The sequence below is a fragment of the Folsomia candida genome, unplaced genomic scaffold (genome assembly GCF_002217175.1).
Source record: "Folsomia candida strain VU population unplaced genomic scaffold, ASM221717v1 Fcan01_Sc005, whole genome shotgun sequence".
NCBI lineage: Eukaryota > Metazoa > Arthropoda > Collembola > Entomobryomorpha > Isotomidae > Folsomia > Folsomia candida.
In genome coordinates, this window is record NW_019091197.1 from 6,977,787 (window position 1) to 6,998,146 (window position 20,360).

Below are 20,360 nucleotides of genomic sequence, written 5' to 3' on the forward strand. Positions count from 1 at the left end.
CGGCTGCTTCCACAAACGCCACGAAATGACGCGCAAAATTTTGAGTTTCGTGCAGAAATGGCTGTCTTTCCACGGGCGATAAAGGAACATGGGATGCCGTGCTGTTCTTGCAAAGCATCATGAATTAGTTGTCCATAATTATTAATGGGTATTCCTCTGTCCGCATCGTAAAACTTGCTCCATTCCGTCCTTGGGATAAAAAGTGTTACATTTTTCGGAAGTTTGTAATCAAGCAAGCTGGGATCGATTCCTTTAATTTGACACAACTCGAGAGGTGTAATGGGATTGTTGTCTTGCAAATGACAACTTGGATTTGACTCGACTCCGACTTCATGTGATTCATATTCCGATTCTTCGCCTTGATTTTTAAAATTCCAAAAATTATCCGTTTCTCTCTTTACCCCTCGGCCGTCCAGTCCTGTTTGTTTTATACAACAATTAAATTCAGAAATTTGGGTGGGTATTTAGTTTTTAAATAATGTACCAGAGAAGCCGAAATTTGTATTTTCTTTATGGAATGGAGAAGCTGGAGTCATCGATATGGTCGTCCCTAGAATTGGAAAAAATAACTAGGTTTGATTTCAATATAGTCAAGATACATGCATGTACAAATGGATGCAGTAGGATAATATGGGCTATTTTGAGATGTAGCAAATAATTAGTTCAATAAATGTGGAAGTATGTAAGTACACGCAAATATTACTGGCGGGAAAATTAATTTAAAAATAATTTGTCGAGTAAAGTGGAAAATAAGTCATGCTTCGGATCCATCGATTTACAATCACCGAGGTGTACCAAGAACCCATACCAGTATATATCGGCGACGATGAGGCTGACGTGGTGCCATCTATAAAAGCATAAATATTCGTTAGTCCAACAAAGTAGTTAAAATTTAGGCCTGTAATAAAAACTAGCATTCCAGAATTTCAACCCCACCTTCAAGTTCCTCTACTTCGGCAAATCTATCAGGAGTCATAGACATCGTCGTCCCTAAATGCAAATTTATCATGATTTGTACTACGAACTTTTAGAAACCGGTTTAGTTACATTTACCTGAGCATATGTTTGACGATGAACAGATTTTTTCAGGGGGTAAATCATCAAGGACTGAAAAATTATGACTTACAGATTACCAATTTGCATAATAAATTTTGCATGCAAATTTTTAGAGAAAAATAACTTACCCATAAATTGATCTTTAGCACGTAGCCCTGGTATCTGTCCTTTTCTTTCTACCATGCGAGAACTATCGTTTGGGTCACCGCTTGCTGAAGAGTCTGAAATATCCTTCGGGCATCCGGTAAAATGGACATCTAGAATAAATAGAGTCCAATCAGTAGATGCCCATAATCATTAATTATAATAATCCATAATTTAATAAACCGTTGTAACGGTAGAAGTAGCTCACCCTGTAATAATCATTTTGGTATAATTTTATGCCAATGATACAGAATATGCGGAGAAAATGAATACGCAATTTTGGCAAAATTTTACATTAATGGTGCAGAATATGCGGAACAAAGATATATGTAATTGGGATATAATTTTGCACCAACGGTGGAAAATACACCAGGGAAGAGAAACCCTGATTTTGACGTCAAACCTTAAAAAATTTGACGTCAAAATCACAGGTGTTTCTGACGGTGCTTCTGCACTTTTGGTGCGTTTAGCATCTATTTTCTCAATTGTTTCGCGCCATTTTGAGTCTCCGATTATTCGATATCAGTGGTGCTAATAAGTCGGTCAGGAATGCCAATAACTGGCTCTAATTAGCATCAATTCATGCAAATGATTCGTTAACACACAGACGGACAGACAGACGGACAGACGGACAAGAGGAATTCAATAGCTCCCTTGCTTCGCAGGTTGAGCTAATAAGGAAGTCGGTTCCATACTTTTTTTCTTCAATCTGAAACGGCATGCAAAATGCCAAAATTCATGTGCAATGTTAACTCGCACTTCGTCAACATCATCCCGTTTGTCGAAAAAATACTTTATGAAGCTTGTGTAGATTTCATCATTCAGTTGCCCAAGAAACTTCTTGAAGTCCGACGGAGTTATTTTTCCATTTAGCGGGTCAATTTTCCGCAGGGCTTCGACATCCTTCACAATCCCTATCGCATCTTTACTCCGACAAATGGACTCCAAAAGATGTGATAATCGTATTAATCGTCTCCTAACTAACAGTTAAGCAAATATTTTGGAGTCACTACTAGTCATTACGATGAAATTTATATTGGCATATAAAGCAGCTTATTTAACTCACCATTAGAGTCCACCATGTGATTCAATCTTAATTGTCTTGTCTTACAAAACTCGTCCACATCCTTCTCACACATCACGAAACTAAACATAGGTACCAGTAGAAATGATTATTTTAATTTATTACAAGTCTTTAGCAAATTTCAAATTATTACGAACTTAATTCCCTTACATACCATGAAGTTGTATTAAGTATACCTCTTAATAACGCGACTAACCAGAATTAGAAATCGTGCTAAATATGATGGAGATGTACGACGTCGATCAAGGTGCACATATTTAATAAATCACCCAAAATTAAAATATACGAATTCTCCGGATGTCAGCTGCGTTTGCTTTCCGATAACTCTGCCCACCGCGTCAAGGGGCACAGCGAGATTATAACAAATAGGTTATAATCTATATTGGTTATAATCTAAGTTATTTCATAATTTAAGTTATGAAATACATTTTATGATCTCTGAACGTGTGTCTTCCACCAATAAGCTGATGTTCTTGTCAAAAGCTCAAAAACAGTGTGAAACCACTCGTCAGATTAACTTTTGAACATTTTGGTAGTAAAGAATCTCTCTTCATTCCCCTCACACATGGGACGATACATAGTCGCTGTGGTCTGAGTTGATCTTTAAAAAAATCAAAAAAGAAACTAGAATCTTAGAGTCATTGACTCAATCCACCAGCCACATTGGTCTATCGCGGTCATAAATAGCGGAAATCCCGCCAACGCTTTCTGAATCGAGCTTTGTAGAAATTTTTAGTAGATTCTCAAATTTAGTATCCATGGAACAGTTTTGAATTCTCCACTCCATATAAACTCCCGCGATTAATCTCCTGACACACCCAGCCTTGTTGCTCACAAGTAGGCCGGATTCACGCTTGCGCCTCTAGCTTTGTAGAAAATTCCAAAGCTTGGTGGATTCTAAGAAATCCGACTCCATCGTTCAATTTTGAATTTCCAGAGTTCCACGCGCTAGAAACTCCCGACATTAATACACCACTCGCAGACATCCATGGTAGTCACAAATCGGCGGGAATCACGCCAGCGCCTCTTGAATCAAATTTTGTAGAAAATTTCAAAACTCAATGGATTCTCAGATTCAGGAGGTTCCAGGAATCAATTTTGAATTTCCAGAGTTCCACGCGCTAGAAACTGGCGACATTAATACAACAGTCGCAGACATCCATGGTGGTTACAAATCGGCGGGAATCACGCCAGCGCCTCTGGAATCAAGTTTTGTAGAAAATTTCAAAACTCAATGGATTCTCAGATTCAGGAGGTTCCAGGAATCAATTTTGAATTTCCAGAGTTCCACGCGCTAGAAACTGGCGACATTAATACAACAGTCGCAGACATCCATGGTGGTTACAAATCGGCGGGAATCACGCCAGCGCCTCTGGAATCAAGTTTTGTAGAAAATTTCAAAACTCAATGGATTCTCAGGATTCAGGTTCGAGGAATCAATTTTGAATTTCCAGAGTTCCACGCGCTAGAAACTCCGGACATTAATACAACAGTCGCAGACATCCATGGTGGTTACAAATCGGCGGGAATCACGCCAGCGCCTCTTGAATCAAGTTTTGTAGAAAATTTCAAAACTCAATGGATTCTCAGGATTCAGGTTCGAGGAATCAATTTTGAATTTCCAGAGTTCCACGCGCTAGTAACTGGCGACATTAATACACCACTCGCAGACATCCATGGTGGTCACAAATCGGCGGGAATCACGCCAGCGTCTCTGGAATCAAGTTTTGTAGAAAATTTCAAAACTCAATGGATTCTCAGATTCAGGTTCCAGGAATCAATTTTGAATTTCCAGAGTTCCACGCGCTAGAAACTCCTGATATTAATCCACTCGACACACCCATCCATGGTGGTCACAAATCGGCGGGAATCACGCCAGCGCCTCTTGAATCAAATTTTGTACAAAATTTCAAAACCCAATGCATTCTCAGATTCAGGTACGAGGAATCAATTTTGAATTTCCAGAGTTCCACGAGCTACAAACCCCTGATATTAATCCACCCCACACACCCATCTATGGTGCTCATAATTCGGCGGGAATCACGCCAGCGCCTCCTGACTCGAGCTTTGTTGAGCACAGACTAGAATGCTAGTTGATTCTCCAAACTATTATGGGTTTCTGCTTATTGATAATTTACCTATGTTGCAAAGGTTGCCATCCACAAAGAAGTAAATGGAAAATTCACATCTTTGCAAAATGCGAATTTTTATTCGGGTCAAATTTCCCATATGGAACGCCCAAAAGAGATTTGAGCCTCACAATTTACACCATAGCCAGAATTGTGCTGAAATTTTGGCGAATGGGGACCCCTCACGTCTCTGCGTCATAGTGACTCACCAGACGCAAAGATGTAAACGAGAAGCTCAAGTTTTCCCAAACTCGGAGGGTTCTGCCTTGTGGGAGTGCCCACACGACGTGAAACATTAAGCATTATAGTTTGGAAGAGATTTTAACCAAAATCTCATATTACCCCAACAGGGGGACATGCCGGCAACCCCACAGGTGCATAAACCTAAAGCATCACACTTTGGCGATGATGTGACCAAAAATCTCATTTTACCCCAAGAGAGTCGGTGTGGTCGTAAGTGGGGGCGCCGTCATGACATTTAAACATGTTGCCTTACACTTTGGGGATGATTTAGACGAAAATCTCATTTTACCCCCAATGGTGGGTGTGGCGGCATATTTGTCTCACGTTACCCCATTGGGGGTGTGGCCGGCACACCCCCAGAAACTCTTACACAACATTCCCTTAAGTAATAAGGGTTGACGGAAGTAGGGCGGCTGGCGGCCAGCGGCGCGGCGGCGGTCGGGTAGATATGCATTCTGGGCTGGGCTAACTTCCTATACATAGCGATTCAACCTGTTCCACGTCGTACACAGTGGGGTCAATAATTCCGGCACAAGGGTTTGCGATTTAATTTTTCGCGCGAAATCTTGCAGAGGTATGTCTGCTTCATTGCTACTTACTGCCCATATTGTTCTTAACAGGATCCCAAAATTTTTTGAAAAAATATGTATATTTGGTCAAATGGCAAGAAAATTAACACAGAGGGTTGCAATTTTAGATGTGCACCTCAGCTAAACGAGAAAATTTGAGATTTTGAAAATTTTCCAGAACTCTGTAACAAAATGACAGACAGGTTACGACATAATGTTTGGGTACAAGGATACTGGTAGTACTTATGACCGGAAGAGATCCAGTTGATCTCGATCCGTTCGGACACAGCGATGGTGAAAGCATTGAAAGTCGAATATACCGAAATCCATGGTTTGCTTAGAAGAAAGCGGCCCTAAAATGAGTGCACCAAAATCATCCATCAAGAGGGCACTAAGGGATGACCTTGGACCTAGGGCTATGTGGTGGGGCACTTGCCACATGCTCATCAACAAGCGAATAAAGAATATCCTGGATCAAAACAATGCACATCCTAAGCGGTACGCTACCAAAAACTTAAGAAGCATACTATTCACATGCGGGAAGATTGGGTTGAAAAAAATTGACCATTGAAAAAAAAAATAATCAGAAAAATGACCGGACGTACACTCCGCGTCAATAGGTTAAAGGCACCCTTTGATATGATCAGATTAGAATACACACTGAACGAATATTTACTAATTATATTTTATTTAGTGTCTAGTAAATATGAAAGGCAAAATAATACACAAAAACTGAAAATAAATTAAGCTCAAGGGTAAACTGAGACAAAGTGCACAAATCGAGAAATTGTTGCGCGTCAAAAGCTTAAAGGCAGCTGAGAATTTATTGAATTTCCGGCTATTTTTTTACATAAAAATCAGGTAAGGTCGAATCCACAGTTAATTCAGTTATTTTGTCATCTGATAAAATTAGAATTAAATGCAAAATATTTTAAAATGACCACAAGTAGATATGGGGAAGAAACCCAGTCTTACTGATATGGAAATTTGGAAAATACTTACGTACAATTAACAAGGTCTCTCCAATCAAAAGAAATAGGACGTAGTTCAACTGTTCTTGACAATTTTTTGAAGAATCAAAAAAATTATGGGCACAATTACCGAACTGGGCGCCCAAAAGTATTCAGCAAACGGGGCCAGATGCACATTATTAGATGTGCCAGTAATTCTATGATATCAGCCAGGGATATTCGACTGCTGCAGGAGTCACTGGACATTTACGAACTGTTCAGCATGTTTTGCAAAATTTTCCGGACCTGATACACACGAAAATCAGGGGAAACCTCAGTTGATGTAAGGCCACAAAATTGTAAGGCTGAACGTCGCTGAAAAATGTGTGTCCTGGTCATTTTATCTCAAATTCGCCATTCTCAAGATCTCTACTTCTAGCCGGGACTCTAATTATATAACCCGGTCTTTAACAATGGCTTGTCCTAACAACCGTCTATGTTTCCAGCGCCTAGAAGAAATGACTCACAACGAATCATGCTAAAATTCGTAAAATTTATAAGTTCCCTGTTTAATAAAATTGCATAGAATTGTGACAAAAAATTCAAAAAACTATCAAATCTAAATAACTAAAAACAATGATATGTATTGAGCCTTACAGTGGATTGTGTATTTTGTTAAATTTAAAGAAACTCAAATTGTGCTAACACGAATTATAGCTGATCTTGTATGTTTAAAATTTTGGCTGAAGCAAATTTTAGACGGGTCTCGAAACATGGCCGGTCGTTAATTATAGGCAATCACCAGGTTTGCTACCCGCAATTTTGCATTTTAGCCCCGCCTATAAATAGAGCATTTACGGTAAGTACAATTTTTGGATTATGATATTTCCTGATATAAATTTTACACAACTGTTGGCTAATATTTCTCTATTGCTGTTTGCTCATCTTTTTTTACTCAACCCAGGGTAAATTTTAGTATTTATATTTAGAGTGCATAAAGACAATCTAATCCAGCCCGGCCTTGTCTTGACCTCCAACAAAGGATAAATTGTCCAAAACAGAGAAACGATTTACATCTACCCTAATATATACCATTAATAAATGTGTTTTAACAGACGTAGTTTATGTATATCCATGATTAAATAAATATTTTAAAGGCAGCGAAATTTGAAAATTTGAAAATGATAATGTGCCATTAACGTACTTGAACCGTTACAGTATAGATAATTGTTATATCAAAATTTTTGTCGGTGGGGTTTGTTCCTATGAAGCTCCGATTCTTCCCTAACATCTATAATGACAACATCAAGACATGTGCATTTTTCACATGGGGTGAATGACCCGTTTAAAATTGGATATAGGTAAAGATTATTTTATTGTATGCGAATAAACTCATGAAGAATAAGGTCGCATTTCAAGTCCAGGTAGAAAAAAAGGTTTCGTCCTTTTACAAGAGTGCACCATAGCTCGCAATTAATTGGTCCATGTAGCCTGGTGGTTCGACGGATCACCTCAAAACTGGTCCGTCTGGACCAAGGACCATGTGGTCCGTAAAGAACCAGAATACATCCGAGGACCATGATCCATTGCGAGCTATGGGGTCCTCCGGGTAAAATGAAGCATTTATAATTTTAACGTACACTAATATGTTTATAGAGGAAGGTCCACTCGTAAAAGTCAACTCTCTTTGTGCGTAGCTAAAAATGGAAGGGTCCTTTCCTTAAACATCTAAGGGTATGGTATGGAACAGGCCCTTCCTCGGTTGCCACAACCAGCTCAAAAATTAATATGGATACTTAAAAAATATTGATAAATATCAACACCGAGGTTATATTTATTTTTAGCCTGGCAACATGCACTCAGCGGGTTATTATTATTAATAGCGGATAGTAAGCATTGCTTGTTATTCGCTCCCATTTCTGCTCCAGTCCATATTTTCACCTCAAGAAGTACACAATTCACCATGGTTAATAAAATGTTGGCAATTTTACCCCTCTGCATTTTCTTGTTCACCACACCGCCCAACTTTACGTCAGCCTGCACTTGTTCATTGTCTCAAGATGGATTTCCAACCCCCCATGTTGACTTATCCTTAAAATGTTCAAACTGCTCAGAAATCCCGACCTACCCCAACGCCTCGTCCATCACTCAGCTCGACCTCGGCGGCAATCCGCTCGTTCACCTCACCTCAAACACGTTCTCAAAGAAAGGATTCGTCTCCCTCAAGAAGATCAATTTGTCCAACTGTCGAATCCCGGATATCGATCAGGACGCCTTTCTCGGGTTACAAATTATTGACCACCTTGACCTCAGCTATAATTCCTTGTCCTCCATCTATTTGAATACTACCGCCGTGAAGACCTTAAACTTGCGGGGGAATCCGATAAAAAATTTGGAATTTAATAAACACCACCTGAATGAGATTGACTTGAGTAATTGTTCGCTGGATAGAATTCCATCAAATCGCCCATTCCTATCCTCGTCTTTAAAAAGGATAAACCTAGATTCGAATAAGTTAACTACGCTTCCCTGGTCAGAAGTGCGGGCGACTGGCATGCGACATATCTCATTAAAAGATAATCCTTGGAGGTGCGACTGCCACATGAACTTTTTGAGGCAACATCTCCGAAATGTGTACCACATTAATATTGTGGACGACGTGGTTTGTGATTCACCCCGAAAATTGAAGGGACTCGGGCTGGACTCGATTACAGATGAAATAATGGATGAATTGCCTTGTCCGCTACAAATTACGGAAATGGCAAGAGTTAAGATTGAGGACAGGATTATGGTCAATTGTTGGATACAGGGCAGGCCACAACCTGTGGTCCAATGGCATCAGGGTACAGTGGACGTGGGGAATTTACTGCAGAGGTAAGTAGGGGTGCCCCGCGTTGTGGTAAATTTTATACCCCGAATGGGTAACCCAGTCGGGTATTTGTAAGATCATAATAATGTGAATTTTTTAAATTTTGTTCTAAAATATGCTAAAAATGTGATACGTTTAAATAAATTGTAAGTGGCAAAAGTTGATATTACAAAGACGAAAATCATATGCGGTAATTTTAAAATTTGCAAGTTAATTTCCCCACAAAATGTGGCCAAATTTGGACCCAATCTTTACAAATATTTGCTTGTATACCAAGTTAAAAACAAGAGTTTTATAGATTTGCAACATTTTTTGTAAGGTTTGGAATTTGAAGTAAGAAAAATTACTCGGCCGGGTAAACCGGGCAGCTTAGACTACCCAGCCGGGCACCGGGAATTACAAAAAGGCCGGATACCGGGTGGCTACCCGGTACTTGGGGCATCCCTATAGTTAAATTAATTTATGAAATTGATGTACTCATTACATACCTAATATGAATTGCTGCACCTAAATCTGCCAGATCATGACCATTTCTTATATTTTTTAGCCAACATGCAAAACCAACATTTATTAATATGGCAACGGGGAAACCTTACCCTTACCATTGGAAAAGCACGCTTGAAATTTTACCAAACAGTTCGGCTTACAAGGGCCCTTGGACTTTTTGGTGTACTGCGCAAAATCAGTTTGATACAGCAAGAGAACAAATTACGGTAACTCCTCCGCGTCCACTAGAACACATTTATCTTCAAATGACGACGCCGGCGCCCAAAATAGCGTCCGGGGAAAGAATACCGATCGTATCATCGCCAAATCAAGTCGTGTCATCAACTCAACGTCCCAGCATCGTTACATTTTTAAAAACGGAGCCCATTCTGCACCCGCCGATCTCGATTTCGAATGATTTCCAGGAGGACATGAGCCCCACTACTGCTGACGACCCGTTTATGAGGCAGATGTCGAGAGTGATTTGTACTATAGTGGTGATAAGCTTGCTAATCGTGTCCTGGTGATGCTCCAACGTCAAGTAAGTGAATACCTTGCAAAATTATAATGACTGATTACTGCTCGGAGGGCATAAATATATATAACTCCATCGTGGATGGTAATATTTGATTACTGCACAGAATTGAATTGTTACAGCTTAGAATAAACTCTTTATACCTGATCAACATACTAATTACCGCAGTTATAAAGAGTTTATTCTAAGCTGTAACAGTTCAATTCTGTGCAGTAATCAAGTATTACCATCCACAGTAGAGTCATAAATATAAATATATGTATGTACCCCGCGCAGTAATCAGTCATTATAATTTTTGCATCAAAAGAATATTTTGTATGTCACATACAAAATATGCAAAATTACATATATGTAAAATAAATAATAGCACATAAATATTTTTGAAATATGAACAGAAATTCCTTGAATGTGATTAAAAACTGTCGATTTTTTACAGATCGGAAACAGTACGACGATAAGAGTCGATGGAGTTTATTTAAGCGTGCCAATTCCGGCTGCAAGTTATCAGAACAACAAAATGGGAGAAGGTCCCCATGAAGATTTGTGTGCAATGGTCTCTACAAAGGAAATACTGAACTACTAATTTATTTAGTTCAACTATTTTTTTCAATTTTTAATATTTCTTATCTACGTCTGCATTTTTGGATTCTTTATTGAGTATTTAGCATGTTAAAGTTTATTGTACTTAACTTAAACGACTTCTTATAACAATTATTGTATGTAATGTAAATGAAGTTATTTCTTGCAAGATTTTAAACACTGATGACAACCAGACTCACATCGTAGATTTCGTTATATTGCGCATTTTTATGTACAAGCATATCAAATTAATTAATTATTAAATGATTTCCTTCCATCCGGACAAATAATGTTGTATGTATTTTTATCATATAACTCTAATGTTATTTAGTTTTTAATACTTTTCACATTGCAAAACAAGCCATAGTTAGGAAAATCTATCAGACTAATAATTAGTCGCTAATTCGTCCTTCCGGGTCCCAGGTATTGAGTAAAGATTTCTTGAACTGCTTTCTCAGCCAGGACCATTACCGCAGCCCCAATGTTAGCATTAGTTGGTAGTGGCAGTACACTGGCATCCACTACTCGCAAATTTGTGATTTCTTTCACCCTTAAAATATTTACAAAAAAGGTACGTAAAGATCTAGTAATCACTCACGAATGGATAATTTAGTACAGGGTATTAGATACATGGGGCAGCCATGGACATATAACCAAAATTAAATATAATTAAAATTATGACTAATAACTTATCTTATAATTGTAAATATACGTCGACAGATGGCGTTTCCATGACTTATAACTTATAAATTAAGTCACAGGTAATAATTTTAAGTTACAAGTTATATGTACATGGTTGCCCCATGTATCTATTATCATACGGATATATAGTGGGGCCTCTCAGATACACAAAAAAATCGTGGCTTCAAATTTCGCTTAGTTTTTTGCTTGCCGATAGCAGAAATGATGAAAATTACAAAATTTTGTTCTGCCTGGAGTTAAGCGAGCTTAACCACATTTCTAAGTTTAAAATCTGTTCCATACGCCCAGACCTCGGTTATCAGGAGGTAAGCGAAAAACAAGTAATAATGTCCAAATCCGTGAGCATACGTTGGGAGACCTCCATTGTAAGACAATATTTAAACATTTTATTGCTCCAGATTTTTGTGGCGAAAAATTAACAAGCACCATTTCAAAAATATATTTACCTGAGCAGCATGTTCTACTTTCTCTTGATTTTTACTCTGTTTTCAAAGCTTGATGTCACGGGGTCAAAAATTGTAGATTTTGGAACTCCACTTTCACTAAACCTTCACAATTTTCTTTCTCCAAGAACCCTCTGCCGACAGAAAATTTTCTCCAATGGAATACACTCCGAAAACTTGCCTCACACTAAAGGTATCCCAATCGAAGTAGGCCTCCTCGATGGAAATAATGAAAATCGAACAATGTCCAAAATATTTAAAGACCGGAGATGGACTTGCGTCAATGTCATCATTTATTGCAATTATAACGACACGAATCAGCATAATTATTATTGGGCGGGGAACTCCAATCGGATTTACAAGTTATTGCAAAATATAAACGTTGGCTACAAATACGTAGAGAACGCTGAAACTTTCAAACTTTCGTTAGCAGTTTACGACTATTTTTCCATCCTCGTAATTATGAACGTAGTGAGTGAAGTGGAACTATGGAAATCTTGGGAACCTACACATCCTGGACCAATGCCGACAGTTTTTCCAAATTTCAAAATACTGCTGCTGAAAAAGACTAATGTGACGATTTGTGCCCATTCAAAACTCTTTTCGGTTTTAAGTAAAATAAATTTTATTTGTCAACGGAAAATCAGCTTTTAACGTTAAAGGGAATCAGTCTTTCGCAAGGCTGGTTTGCATCCCATGACGCCCCCATTTCTCACCATAACTATAGCGGTGAGTTCACGGTAGGATTTTATCCTAAATACATTGCCGTACTGGAAGTTGGCTGGGTTTGGACGGGTAGTGAGGAGCAACCCCCAGAGCCACGGCCCATCCATACCAACAACACTACACAGAGCCACAATATACCGCATCCACACGGAAGTGCAACGTGGATACTCGCGATTAAGCACCGGCAAGAATCGAACCTGGGACGCCCAATCAAGGGAAGCCCAGCTCTCAACTGTGCCAAGCTCTCTCGCTAGGTTAAAGTTACGGGTTAAAGTTAGGCAGGAAATTCTGTTTAAACCCAACTCTAAACTAATATCAAGCTTTGAACCATGTTGGAATTTTGATGATACAAACAACAAAAATACTGCAATTATGAAAGGAGTATTTTGGAAAATTCTCAATATGAGGGAGAATTTAACGTCAATATTCCACGTGTCCTGTAAAAAAGATAAATACGATAACAAACCTTTCTTGCTAGTGGGAGATTTACAATCAATATATTTAAATTATGAACAGTATAACGTTCTACTAAAAATAATTCACTATGCGTACAAATCGTTCAACTACATCTCCTGCTACAAGGAAGAGACCATGGTTTATTCGATGTACGTAGAAACGATGGATCTGTCGTCGCGGGTCCTTTTGTTCAGTTATCTCTTCGGAATATCTATTTTGGTCGATTTGTTTGTGAGATTCCACTTGAATATTAAGGTAGCCATCGATGAGTCATTCCCGTGTGTTTTATTCCGCCCCATGTGTCATGTTTCCCTATGGAGAACTTAAAATTGATATTTCGCCGTTAATATTCAATGAAATTTAAATGTTATTACTTTAAATAATTATAAATATATTTTGAACTTGAGAAATTCACTCAGCAGATTTCTTCCAAAGAAGGACAACAAATTATTGAGGAAAGAATTTTTTTCCAAAAATCTGTTGAGATGAATTTTTCAAGTTCAAAATATGGGATTATTTAAAGTAATAACATTTAAATTTCACTGAATATTAGCTGCGAAATATCAATTTTAAGTTCTCCATGAGGCAACCTGACACATGGGGCGGAGTGAGACACACGGGAATGACTCATCGATGGTTGCCTTAAGTTAGCTCCCAGCTCGTTCCTTTTCTTTCTTGGATCAATCATTGACGAACCTTCAAACCCGCCAAATTCTGAGGTTGGGCATAACCCGCACTTTCGTCTTGCCTCCATCTGGTGGCTTCTCGCCTCCATAGTTTTTACCAATGGGTACATCTCCTTCCCAATATCTTAATGCGACTTATCTTAATTGCGAAGAATTGGAACTGACAAATCTTAATGCGCCATTTCCCCCAAAAATGTTTGACACGGTTGAATCCCTCTATTGCACAGCTAAAAAAGAAAATTTAACGGCAAACGATTTAAAAAGTTCGAAAAATACGTGTAACAAAAGATGCGGAGGTGATCACGTTTTTCATCCTAACGCCACACAGGAAACTGGCTAATGGAAACGTTTAATTTAAATAATGTCACCTTCTTCCAAAACTGGCATAAAAGTTCAACTTGCTTTAGCATTCTGACCAATGGATTGTTTGAAACTTTTGTGTACCACCCTTGGTATTACGAGTTACATGGGATTCTTAAAGTGAAGACGATTGACGTCGAGTCTCAGCTTGCCCATCAATTTTACACAAATCCAATGAGATGGTAACCGAAAATACTTTGGACTATGAAACCAGGTCCATTTGCGTCTAAATTCATTTCGAGTTATGAATCGTACCTGAAATATTACCGCACTCACAACTTGCAATCATTACCAGCTACTCGGATTAACGAGTGGATTGAGGAGGAAGTCGTGGCGTGTGGGAAATCTGTGTTTTTTGCTGATTCGGAAAGAATTGAGCTGCAGAGACTAAATTTTGAGAAGTCTTACCCAAAAATTAAATTTTATACGGGGAAAGAACCTTTATTAAAGGAAGCCCTTTATTTACCGTTGTATTCCTCATTATATTCAAAAGTTCCCAGACTTTTTGAAACAATGATGGAGTCAGGATTGCTTCAGGTTCTGTTCAATAATTCGATTAAAGCTGAACTTGAATTGGTGATGAATAAGACGAAAAATATAATAGCGAAGGATCCTGCAAAGTTTGGACAGGAGGAGAGGAAATTTAATCCGCAAAAGTTGAAGAGCAGTTTAGTAACTTTGTTCGTAATTATGGGGGCGTTGATTTGGTTGGGAGGGTTTTGTTTTACATCTGAATATGGAAATAGTTGGTTGAAAGGATGTTCGGCTGGGTGAAAAGTATGACAGAAGTAATTTTAACTTTTTTAGTGTAGATGAGTAATAATTATCGTATTAGGTGTCGGGATAATATTTCAATTTGTAATCAATTGCTGTTACATGTGCATATAATGTATACATAATAACACTTCTGCATAAGTAAAATTCACCCAATTGCACTATAATTGATACACAATTTTAGATCCTTTAATACTTTGTCCAAATCCATAATTACAATGTGATTATTACATAATTATATTTCTACTGAGGAAATATGAGAAACGTCACGAAACGTACTTATAAGACAAAAATTAATGGGTCAAATTGTACGTCCAGGTAGGTACAATTATTTCTAAGTCAACCAGGATAATTTAATTCACCTAGCCAGGTAAGTTACAAAATACGTATGCAAAACACCTACATACTCAAATTATTTGAGTCAAATATAACTGACTGGATAAACTATATACATTACTCATAAATGAAGGACACATAAAAATTTATAAGTTTGACAAATAGTAAAAATTGTGGATAGACGGAAGAAAATAAGAAAAAGTAAATAATTGATAAATCTTCTGCTAAATCGTTGCATTCCAATTGCTATTCCGAGCAGTGGAGTAAATATTATGCAACTAGCGGCTGCAGGATTTGCCTGGAATAAATACGTACATATGTAATAAATACTGTTTTAAATTTCGTACATAATCAACATATAAATTAGTAGAAACCGTTAGCAATTGTCATTATTACCATGATTCTGAGTTTAAATCGAAAAACGTGTTCAATGTTTAACTTACGTAATTCGTAGATTTGTAGAAGATCGCGATGAGCATTCTTAACATAAGAGCAGGCATAAATAAGTGGGATAAAATGCACTGAAAATTAGCAGCAAATATTCCATTAATTTCGAAATTTATAAAACTACAGTATGGGTATTCACGCCACTTTTTACTTCGCAAGAGATAGTCGCAAGATTTTGCGGAATCTGCGATGTCGCAAAGGATTAATTTGAAATGAAAATAAACAAGATGAAAATGATAGGAGAAATGACGATTAGATTGAATGTAAGAGTACGAAAAGTAGTTTGTAATGATGGTAAAGAGATAATTTTCCTTGTCCAAAATTTTCTAAAAAAATTCTTTCAAAAGTTGCATAATTCTTTAGAGGTTATTTTAAATAATTGTTGAGTTCTGTAGCGGTCAACTTGATGAAATAAATAGTTTAGTTGTAATTCGTCTTAATTTGGGCTAACCAGGAATACTGGTCCAGGATCTGAATAGTTTTCATTCGGGTGGCGATTTAAATTAAATAAGTGGCAATTTCAATCCATATTGGTGGTGCATTAAATTTAACCTTTAAATTTAAGGGTTTACTTTAATGGTTCGGATCCTTTCTCGCATCGCACATCTCTTCGCAGACATCGGAAAGTTGTGTTGCGAGGCGAAGTTGACGTGAATTCCCCCAATTTATGGACGTACCTTTCGCACTCGAAGAATGTCCGTGTGTTTCTTTTCGTTGAAGTGGAAGACGACGCGGTAGAAGTGGGTTAAACCAGCGAACACAAAAACGACTAAGGTGACGAAAACTAGGTAAATTACGAAATATGAGACTGGATCATCCTCCGGGTCGAAGAGGTAGCCAATATTGATTCGACTTATGTTTGATCTAAAATTAGATAGGCTTTGATAGATTAATAAACCTGAAATTGGAGAATTAATTTTTACATACGGGGTCGAGATAAGTGTTCCATTGACGAGATCGAATCCATCGTCATCATCACCCATACTCAAGCCGGTGAACAGGCCAAGGTCTCTCAACGCTAACATTGGCAAGAGGGCTAGTTCCGTAGACTGAAAATGACGATATATTTTCTAACAGGATTGTTGCCAGGTTTGATAATTTATTAATACTATTTTACGTACGATGCCCTCTTCAAAAGATGTAAATGGGTGCTCGAATTCAATGTTTTCGGTGCATGTGTTTATCGACATTTCCTGAAATTTAAACAAGTTTTAACATTTGTATTACATCGGTACATTGCAAGGGTTGCCCTTTTTCTGATAAGCGTACTCATGTCAACATGCGAATATTTTTCATATGCTCTTATGTAAATTGAGTGTAGCACAACCGACAAGTTTCGATGCATTTATTTCGCAAAATTATTTCCCAATATCAACGAGAGAGAGATTCAAGAAATTCATGAGGAATTTGCATTTTTCAAAATTTTCTTAGCCATTCACGGCATAAATTTGCTGCTATTGGCCGATTTGCAAAATGAATAGCTATGCATGTAAAATAAGGATGTTGTCGTGAGTACCCCCAATATTTACCAAATTGCACAAGTTTACCTTGCACTGCTCGTGTATCGTCATTGCCTCCACCATTTTCAATACCTCGGCTTTCCTACTTCTTTCAGTAACGGCTGCCTCATTGACCTCCCTCGATAGGTTCGCTATCGGCGAAGAATTGACCCTCACCTGTTTGTTATGCATGCAAACGTATGAATTGAAAACTGGGTAATTTCACATCACAACTCATCATACCGTAAAAACTCAAATCGTAGCTGGGGCTACTATTTATAAAATTTGTGGCTGGGACCCGGCTACTACATACATTTGCGTAAGGCTACTACTGTGAGTTGGGCCTTTGTATAAACAGTGTCGATAACCTTAATTTTTAGGGTGAAATAAGCGTCGCTGAACATTTTAAGGGTTCTCTTCGTTTTCCTCACCCATTTCTGATGAGGAGTGAAGTTCTAATTTCTAAAAAAGCTAAAATTTTAAGGCCGACAGCAGATATTCTTTGAACCACTGTTCATTTCCAAAACCCATAAAAAAAATTTGATGTAAATTGTGAATGTGTATATTTGAAATTTTTGATTAGAGATAAAACACAGAGGGTGCATAACTGGATGTAACTAGATCATTTTTGTATTTTTTAGTATTTGAACAAGGCTACTATTTAAGCAGCGGCTATTATTTGAGTTTTTACGGTATGTAAATACACTCTTAAAAATAATGTTGGCTCAGTTTAGAATTCACAGTGCAGGCCAACATTATTTTTAAGGGTGTGCTGCAAAAAATAAAGCCAACTTCTACCATCTCCGTATTCTTCGGTATCATTGACATATTTTTGGTTGCAGGCTGGCACAATCCGCCAATTTCCTGGGCACAATTTTTGTTTGCAGATAAACGAGATTTGCGTTTTTTGCTCAGTCGCCACCACCTCGCAGCGGGCAACAAGTTGGCTGACAGCTACATAAATGTGTACCAAAGTCAATTTCATTAATGCGGTTGTGTGAATACAGATTGGAATATTGTGCGCACACTCTTAATAATTTGGAGACAAATGGTCCCCCTACTCAAAAAACTCCATTTTTAGGTTAAATATTAAAGACATGGGAAATTATATCATATTCAAGTAACATTAAAAATGTCCAAGTTATTTAATAACGACTTCGTGTGGTACACGAGTTTCTGCCTTATTTTCCATTGGTGTACACACGTCTGCTTATTCATTTCCAAGAAATAGAAAACTGTTAAAAATAATATAGCATTTTTTTACAGCACATTTATTTAAAAGTAAACTGTAATCCAGAGTAACGATAAGGAGCAAAGTTCACCCTGGATTTAGTACAGTTTACTTAATGTAAAATTTGGACTGCACTCATTTACTCTTCAAAAGGGGCAACATTATTTTTAAGAGTGTGTCTCAGAGTGTTATGAAACATTTGGCTACAAATTATTTAGAGTGCGTGAATAATAAGTAGTACCACAAATAGAACAATAAAGGAGACGAAAAAGACCCGAAGGACCCTCACTATTTCGCTTCTTGTCCAAAAGAGAAGCACGAATTGAGCCGGGGTGTTAAAAATCTGGTCGTAGAATTGGTCACAGTACGTGGCATTATTGGCAAGTAGACCTAAATATGCAAAAGGTTGACAATTGAAAGTTATTGAACAGATTTACACTCTTAAAAATAATATCACCTTTTTGATGAGTAAATGCAATCTGAATTCCAAATTAAGTAAACTATACTAAATCCACGATAAACTTTACTCGTTAACGTTCGTAGAGTTTACTCAATTAAAAATTCAGATTGCATTTACTCGTCAAAAGGGCCGCATTATTTTTAAGAGTGTAAATATTAGTGTAATTTATGTAAAAATACTTACTTATAAAGGTAAGGAAACTGATAAAAAAAGCCAGACAATAAGTACACAGGGGTTGTTCAAACTCCAAACTTAGTTTCATTTCCGTGAGTAAATCCTTCTCTTTGTTTTGTCCATGAGTAATTTGTGGAGGTGGTGAACAGCCACGTATTCCTGCAGTGGGATCAAGTCCAGGTCCAATTTTTTGGATACTTCCAACTCCAACTTTTCTTGAAATTTTCGGCATTTTTTGTAAAATGCGTCATCCTGGTTAAACAAATTCGAGAGGATGATTTAGAAAAAAACTGCTGAAAATATGTGCGGAATTTCATTTTATGTAATTAAGCGCAAGAAATTCCAGAAACTGGTAGCAAAAGTGCAGGAAATTGACGCCATCTAGTTGCAAGAAACTACTTTTTTGCAGTTAATTTTTTACAAGTGGTTCTTTGCCCACGAAACACGGATGAAATATCATTACTTCCAAAAATGTAATTGATTAAGTTAATCCGTGTCATGGTTTGTAAACCAGCTTTTGTTAAACTGATATCCATTTAGCTCGAATGGAGGTTGAATTGAAATGAAATCCTTAATTTACACAAGCATTTAAAAATGTAAGCAGGTTTTAGCTTGAAATACATATTTACTTACCTCCATTTCGATCTTTTGTAATCGGTCCTTAATAACTTTAAGTGTCAATCCGTTGACGGAACCAATCTTCAATAGTAAGTTAAACATTTTAACGTTTAAAGTAAGTGGGTTCGTATGCAGGGCAAATGTTTTTGTTAGAGTGCGATGTCTGGATGTATTTATGAAAGTTTATAGGCAGGATTTGGTGAGATTTGGGCCCTTTGGTTCCAAATCAGATGTTGCATTTACTCATGTTTAGCTTTGTGGAGCAGTCAGGGAAAGTGAAAGTATATACAGTAAATTTGTGTATATTCTATACTTGCATGTAAAACTCGGATAGGAAAGAGGGGAGATTTATGTGGGATATGCAACGGAAAAGTGAAAGAAGGGTGGCAAATCTTATCAAACGAAAAGATGAGCAAGGGCAGATTCACCCTGAATAAGAATATGGTCGTTAATCTATCTATCTATCTAGAAAAATATGGGTAATCCCACACGTTGGAAAACTGGTAGCAAATTATTACTAGCCGAAGTGCATATAAATATGACTCCACCGGCACGATAATAATTTATATTACCGGGTAGTAATAATTGATCCAAGATTAAGTTATGAGCGTGTTAAATATGTGAGTAAGAACTTTTTCATAGGAGTCGACAACGACATTTACCGTGAATTTCAAAAGTTGAAATCATAAGTAATTTTGACTTTTGTGATAATTTGGGGACAAAAATTTAATAAAATAAATGAGTTAAATGTGATATATCGTAATTTCATTTAAAATTCAGTCATAATGCATTCCTAAAACTGCA

At 37.5% G+C, this 20,360-nt stretch overlaps 2 protein-coding genes across 3 annotated transcripts; one reads left to right on the forward strand and one right to left on the reverse strand.

The window, feature by feature from the left end:
* The first annotated feature begins 8,116 nt into the window (after nucleotides 1–8,116).
* LOC110850470 (SLIT and NTRK-like protein 5) lies at nucleotides 8,117–10,920 on the forward strand. The gene is made up of 3 exons (XM_035852036.1): nucleotides 8,117–9,049; nucleotides 9,592–10,071; nucleotides 10,502–10,920. Exons 1-2 carry the CDS (start codon nucleotides 8,139–8,141, stop codon nucleotides 10,055–10,057), a joined length of 1,377 nt encoding a protein of 458 aa, XP_035707929.1. The 5' UTR covers nucleotides 8,117–8,138; the 3' UTR covers nucleotides 10,058–10,071; nucleotides 10,502–10,920.
* Nucleotides 10,921–14,958: 4,038 nt separating this feature from the next.
* LOC118435957 lies at nucleotides 14,959–19,835 on the reverse strand. Of its 2 annotated transcripts, none has more exons than XM_035852516.1 (10): nucleotides 19,572–19,833; nucleotides 18,948–19,190; nucleotides 18,546–18,694; nucleotides 17,872–18,027; nucleotides 17,122–17,250; nucleotides 16,696–16,767; nucleotides 16,502–16,623; nucleotides 16,252–16,438; nucleotides 15,571–15,648; nucleotides 14,959–15,425 (listed from the first exon to the last, which is right to left on the reverse strand). In XM_035852516.1, exons 2-10 carry the CDS (start codon nucleotides 19,168–19,170, stop codon nucleotides 15,249–15,251), a joined length of 1,293 nt encoding a protein of 430 aa, XP_035708409.1. In that variant the 5' UTR covers nucleotides 19,171–19,190; nucleotides 19,572–19,833; the 3' UTR covers nucleotides 14,959–15,248. The 2 variants fall into 2 exon arrangements, 1 of the variants encoding a protein (XP_035708409.1); XR_004835078.1 differs by having other exon boundaries at nucleotides 15,366–15,425; nucleotides 16,147–16,438; nucleotides 19,572–19,835.
* Nucleotides 19,836–20,360: the final 525 nt, after the last annotated feature.